At 32.5% G+C, this 7,141-nt stretch overlaps 1 protein-coding gene across 1 annotated transcript; it reads left to right on the top strand.

Annotated features, from left to right (window-relative positions):
- The first annotated feature begins 4,249 nt into the window (after positions 1-4,249).
- Positions 4,250-4,888, top strand: LOC136990172 (uncharacterized). The gene has a single exon (XM_067288538.1). The coding sequence runs from the start codon at positions 4,250-4,252 to the stop codon at positions 4,886-4,888; it is 639 nt and encodes a 212-aa protein (XP_067144639.1).
- Positions 4,889-7,141: the final 2,253 nt, after the last annotated feature.

Here is a 7,141-nt window from a genome sequence, read left to right as displayed (position 1 = left end):
GTTAAAGTTAATTTTTTCCTTTTGATCCTGGATCTCTTACATAGATCTGCTATAAATAAAAACTTTCCCTTTCCTATACTTGATAATTTTGACCTCTTTTTCCAAAATTCTTGCAAAATCGAGTTTCTCTCATAGATAGAGCTTAGTATAATTTTCACAATGGATTTATCGTCCCCACCTGACACTCTGACCAAACTATCAGGCAATCCTAGTTTGTTCTTAATATAATAATTAATCTCATCCGTAAGATCGTTTGTCTTAAACGGGAAGTTCAGGACTGTAATATTGTTCTTTACCTTCTCGTTCCTCAAAGAATCAATTTGAAACTCCAGCTTACCTTGCAGTTGTTTACCAGACTTAACGCTTCTGGTCGAGATCGGTCACTCTCTGGAAGACTTTATCCTATTCCTCTCTCAATTCTCTATTCTCTTTCTTTAGTGAGGTTACTTCTGCTTTTATCGTACTTAAATCTGAATTTAACTGCGTAAACTTTAACTGAATCAAATCGTATATTCCTTTTAAAATATATTTAGTCTCTTCCGTTTCGTATTCATCCTCTTCCTCTGCCAATCCAAAGTAGTCTTGAATGTTTGAGTCTCTCACTATCCCACTTTTAGTTATAGAAGGAGTTTCTAGAATTTGTTCTTGTTCACCATACATCTGATTCAATAACTCATCTCCTCTCTCTAATTCTTTCGCACTACCTTTCCGGGGTCTTCCATGTCCCTTACTTTGCATATCTGCACGATCAATCTCCTGAGGAGATCTAGCCAAAGGCCCAGGGTTCGACTCTATCCCCGCAATTTGCAATAAGCACCTTATTAAACTTATTCTTAATATATTTGTGTATTCGCGAACTTTCTGATACACCATATTCAATTACATTCCACAACACTACAATAAAACGTCACTTCTAACCTCGAATGAAAAGTCACCGACACCCTCCACGACTCCCCTCCAATTTTTCGTAATATTTTAATACATTTCGAAAAGAAAAAAAAAACATAAAAAATAATTAAATTTCTAATTTATTATTTAATTACATAAAAATATTATTCAAGATATATTTTATTAAATTTCTAAATGATTTTTTAAGTTAAAAAAAATTATGTTTTAACCTGTATTTTATTTAATTTCTTTACTTAAAATACAGCACGTTCTTTACGAATGTATGAAACAAGTAATCCATATTTATTTAGATTTCGGATGCAATTTATTTTCTTTTATGCTTAGCCACGTTACATACCTTTGGGAAATTTGACAGTCAATATCAGAGAAAACACGTAAAATAAGACTTTTTAGTATTATTATTATTAAAATGACAAATCTCATGCGAATTTTGTTGCAATATAAATAAAGGCATGCGATAAAAAACTGAAATAAATGAAAAATAAACTGGAGAAATTCTTCATAAGAATCCTCGTTTTACTGAATAAATGTTTCATATATTTTAATGTATTAGGTGTAATTATCTTGCCAATGTCAGGAGTTAAAAATATACATGTTTAAAGTTAAATTTTCACGAGTAATTTATATTTCGAAACTTTATAAGTAGAATTCTTTAAGACACAAATTATTTTTTATTGCACTTTTTATTTGTATTCAGAAAATATATCTTATCGAAACTTTAATATATATAAATAATGTATCAATCTGATTTATGTGTTTCTTATACCTTAAAAATGTATACAAACTTTAAACAAGCAATGAAAACAAAAAAAAAAAAACCTTTATTTTCTTATACAAATACAGAAAATCAGTCTATTTAGTTAATTATAAAGTATATTTTTGTTTTAAACTTAGAAAATAAATATGTAATTATTGCATTAAAATTATATACACAACATATATTAATGAATTTATTAACCTGTACGTTTAAGCTTTAAATATATTACATTGAATAATCATTTACCAGCATTTACTTGATAAATGTAATCACTGAAAGCTTACTCAATCACAAATATCAGTAGTTACTGTTTACACTTCAGTAAATCTACGAGTATTTACTTAACTCTAGACTAGATTAAATAGATTAATGTCAGGAAAAAAGTAAATATATAGCTATTTAAAAAAACACATATATTGTAATTTAATTAGAATCGGGGGAAAAACTATATTAACTACTCAAGTTTCTAAGTTTTTTTTAAGAAAGAAGTGTAATTACAACAATGAATATTTGTTTTTATTATAAAAGTATACATTTCTTACATCAAAATACAGTAATATAGCAAAGATTTAAGATATAAAAAACCTAAAATTGTTTATAACTAATCGAAGAGCGTAACAATTGTTTATAAAAAAAAGCTTAGAACTGAAGATACTCAATTTGCTTTATAAATCTTCCTGAATTTCTTTATGGGATATCAATAATGCTTTTATTCCTCGTTAAAAATAAAAATACAGTAAGTTTAGTGACTGGATCAATGCCTTTAAAATAATCAATACAGTCGTACAGATCATGGATAAAAGTATATATACTTTTATCCATGATCTGTACGTTAATTTTTTTATATACATTAAAAATAACAAGGTTCTCGGAATTTTCTAAATTATATAAAGATAATATTAATTTTTGTTTTGTTTTAAAATACAATGTAATTTATTGGCAGTAAAAATATTTAAACGACATTACAGTATGTACTGTACACTGCATTACTACAAACAAACTACTTCAAACAACCTTTACTCTGCAGTAAAATTAATTCTTTAATCTAACGTTTTCTGTTAGCTTTACTAACCTTCTTCAGGATTGCCAAAAAAAACCGTTATTTCGAAAAATACGTTCGAAAAACTCTTTACAATTTAGAACGCTTTTAAACTTTCCGGCTGCGCAATCTCAGATCATTCTTTCACAGCTGCATATCGGCCGCTCTCCAAGCGGAAGAGATTCGATATGATTCTTTAAAATTAATGCTTTGCCCTTTTTCATTGTACTTGCCAATACACCACGCCTCCGTATATTTAAGTTGCCTTATATTTGCCACTTTCTGTAAAATTTTCGCATCGTCCCAGTTGATAGACACCTCGTCCGGATCCGCTATCGCATAGTTGGCTAACGCCGTAACTGGTTGTCTGCATCTTACATTTCTTTTATGTTCCTCTAACCTTACCGCCAGCGATCTCTTCGTGGCCCCTATATAATACAGATCCGTATTCCTCCTTTTATCCTGCACTGGTATTCTGTAAACCCCTAGAATTTTCATTCTGTCTATGGGCGCTTCGTCGTTCCGTAGCAACTGAAATACAGTAGGGTTCCTCCTGTATGCTATTTTTTTATTCTTCTCTATTCCTATTCTTCTATATATGTTGCTTAATTGAGCTCTATACTTCATTATGGTAAATTCTCCCTTTTCTTTACTCTCGTTATTACCTTTCTCTATTTCTTGCACCAACCGTTTTATTTTGCTACTTTTCTTCCTATACTTTCTGCTATTTTCTTGATGTATTCTACCTCCCTTCTTGTGTCTTGCATCCTGCTACAATGCGTGTACGCTCTTCTAAGCACTGCTCTGAAGGCTGCCAACTTGTAGTTCGTCGGGTCATGGGAAGTCCATGGTATCATCTCTGGAATGTACGATGGTTTACGATACACTTTAGTAGCTATTTTTCCTTCTTCCTCCAGTTCTATATCTATGTCCAGGAAATGTATTTTTCTATGGCTCTGCTGTTCTATTTCTAGCTTCCAGCCCGAAGATATTGTTATTTATATCTCGACTAAATTTTTCCACGTCTGGCTTCTCGTTCCATATAATACATACATCATCTACATATCTTGCATACAGCAATATTTTTCCTTTGTATTTGTGCAATTTGCTACTTTCCAGAAGGGCAAGTGTAAAGAACTGCTAGCAGATTACATAAAGGACACTCAATGCAAGGTAACGCACCCAAAGATTGTAGACCAGATGCAAGCAAGAGTAAAACGGTTTAGTAAGACAGCTTTGGCTAAGCAGCTGCGAATGACGAAGATTATCGTATCCTCCCCGGCCGTTCCAAGACTATTCGGGTTTGCGAAGACCCATAAACCGGGAAAAAGCATAAGGCCGGTGGTAGATAAGTGCTCTGCTCCTATGATATTGCTAGAAAGGAAGCTCAAAGAATTTATTATGATAAACATGCCTGCACATCAGTATAGCGTAACGCAGGCAGTAGAGGTAATACAGAAGTTAAAGCAATTGAAATTAAGCGAAAAAAGCTACATGACAGTGTTCGATTTTAAGGCAATGTACCCATCGGTAAAGTTGGAGCCATGTTTTGGTCACTTGAGAGATTTTTTGTTAGAAAAGGTAGAAATGCAGCAAAAGTAAGAAGGCAAATATTAGAATTGGCGCACTTAGCCACTTTTTCGTCGTTCTTCGAGTTTGAAGATACTACATACAAGCAACATAGGGGCGTGCCAATGGGTAGCCCTGTGTCAGGGTTATTATGCGAATTAGTAGTAAGATCTCTGGAAAGTAGCAAATTGCACAAATATAAAGGAAAAATATTGCTGTATGCAAGATATGTAGATGATGTATGTATTATATGGAACGAGAAGCCAGACGTGGAAAAATTTAGTCGAGATATAAATAACAATATCTTCGGGCTGGAGCTGGAGCTAGAAATAGAACAGCAGAGCCATAGAAAAATACATTTCCTGGACATAGATATAGAACTGGAGGAAGAAGGAAAAATAGCTACTAAAGTGTATCGTAAACCATCGTACATTCCAGAGATGATACCATGGACTTCCCATGACCCGACGAACTACAAGTTGGCAGCCTTCAGAGCACTGCTTAGAAGAGCGTACACGCATTGTAGCAGGATGCAAGACACAAGAAGGGAGGTAGAATACGACATTACAGTATTATACATATTTTTTCCCCGTAATATATTAAAACTTGTGTAAACTGGAATCACACAGTACCGAATGTTTTCTGCTTTCGTTTCTGTTTTATTCAGGTTTTGTTCTAGAGATTAAGGAAAGACAGACGGATAGACAGACTGGGAATTTATAGGTATACAATTTTTTTTTCTCAAATTGCAGCCCAATAAAGAAATAAAAAGTAAATATAAACGTTATGTAAAAAATGTCCACGCATCCGCTTAAAACGAGATAATTTTTCATGAAGGAGACATTCAATCGAGGCCCATATTATCTGCTCTTCGATTAAAAAAAATGGATGTGTGTGGAAAAGACAAATGAAAATGAGGAGTATGAATACACGTGGTGTTGCGGGTGTTTCTTCCGGGGATTCTTTAGCCAATGTTGTGGAATTAAACCGTTAAAATATTTAGAAAAAGAAAATACGATCGAAATATTTAATTCTCCCGAAGAAATCCGGAAATCCTATACTTACTTTAGCAATATTTCGGTTATTGTTTGTGAGAAGTTACTAAAGTTATTTAAAAGTAGATAAAGTTTAGCAAGTCCTCTCAGTATTTTTGCAAGTAAAGAGGGTGTTCCCATAGACCAAATAGAAAGGCAATAGTCTAGGAGGGATCGAAAATTAGCAAAGAATATGAACCGTAAAACAGATTTAGAGGATATGGTTTTACAAAAACGCCATAATATCTCTCGAGGGATAGCCAATGATTTTACTATCTTGTCTATACGGCTTTTGAAACTTAATTTAGTATCAAAAATAATCCCAAGATCGTTGTATATGTTGGAATATTTCAATTTATAAATAGATTCCCGAGTAAAGAAAAACACATTCGATTATTACAGATTTTTCTATATCGATTTTAAGGTTAACTATAAAGGCAGAGGATAAGAGGTGTAGATCGAATTGGAGAGCAGTGGGGTCATGGTTTAACAACTTTATATCGTCTGCATAGGCGATAACGGAAGAATTTATATTAATAAACAACTTGTTGATATATGCAGAAAAGTCTACTTCGAATCGATCCGTGTTGAATGCCAAGGATCGAGCGAAGTAAAATCCCTACTTCGATCTTGTACGATCGGGTTAAAAAGTAATTGTTCAGCCAGGAGTGAAGAGCAAGGTTAATATCAAAATGGTTACGGAGCGTAGCAAAGCGTATATTTGGAAGTATAGAGTCAAATATCGATGTAAGCTGCGTAAATCGAATGTTTTTCTTTATTTTTTCAAAAGTATCTAGGATCATAAAGATTGTATGAAGTAAGCTAGTAATAGTTGATTACGCATTCCGCAGTGTTGGATAGGTAAGAGTTTTGATGTTATCGTAACGTAAATTTTATTCAAGCGACATAACTCAAAAACTTTAAGCATTACAATAGATAAAGAAATGGGTCGAAAAAATTTTTTGTCTTTTTTTTTGTATTGGTATAATGGTAGATGAATACCATTATTTCTGTATAAAACTATATTCAAGTATCTTAGAAAGATATGTGTTAATAATCGGTTTGAGTTTTATATAGAATAATGAAGAAATAAAGTCAGGACTGAAATTGGAGGTATTTAACTTATCTATGGCATCATTTACTTCCAAAAAAGAATAGCTTTATTGATAGTATAGATTTAAAGGCATCAAATATAATTTCATCAGAAATGGAAGTTGATGTATTTTGAATTCTTTCATAACGTTTTGGGATGAATTTCCAAAACGTACGGCGGTCGAAAATAAGTGTTTACGATACTATAAAATAGTTTTGAAATGATGTCTTGCATTCTTTATAGTATTGTTTTTGCATGATACGATGTATATAGAAGTCGCGCGGATTCCCACTTGGTCCATTGCTTTCTATTGATATTAATCTTTTAAATTATGAGAGAACCACTTATATGAGGAAGTATCAACCTTTCGATATTATAAAAACTTATTAATAGTAGAATAACAAAATCAACAATGATTTGAGGAGGTAATATTGGAGATTTCAGTAAAGTCAAATCAATAGAACAAATGTATTAAGCGGCTTTTTTAAAATTAAATTGATGTCGTAAAGGGATTCTCGTAAACTTCAAGAAAGATTGTGCAATGATCAGATATAAACCCTTCCGTTGGATAAGCGTTGAGACTAATATTTGAAGAAATGGCTTGATCTAAAAAAGAGTTGTGACGAGTCGGAAAATGAGCATTTTCAGTAAAATTGAAAAATACTAAAAACTTTTCGCTGGGATCCAATGAGGAAAAGGTTGGCCCGATGGATGAACAGGAAATATTGGACATTGTTGAA

The sequence above is a fragment of the Centruroides vittatus genome, unplaced genomic scaffold (genome assembly GCF_030686945.1).
Source record: "Centruroides vittatus isolate TY-2023 unplaced genomic scaffold, ASM3068694v2 scaffold_861, whole genome shotgun sequence".
In the NCBI taxonomy this organism is placed as follows: Eukaryota; Metazoa; Arthropoda; class Arachnida; order Scorpiones; family Buthidae; genus Centruroides; species Centruroides vittatus.
This window is presented reverse-complemented; position numbering and strand designations above follow the sequence as displayed.

Bases quoted from the DNA above. Each gene is read 5' to 3' on its own strand.
- LOC136990172 (XM_067288538.1), top strand. From the start codon at position 4,250: ATGTTTTGGTCACTTGAGAGATTTTTTGTTAGAAAAGGTAGAAATGCA.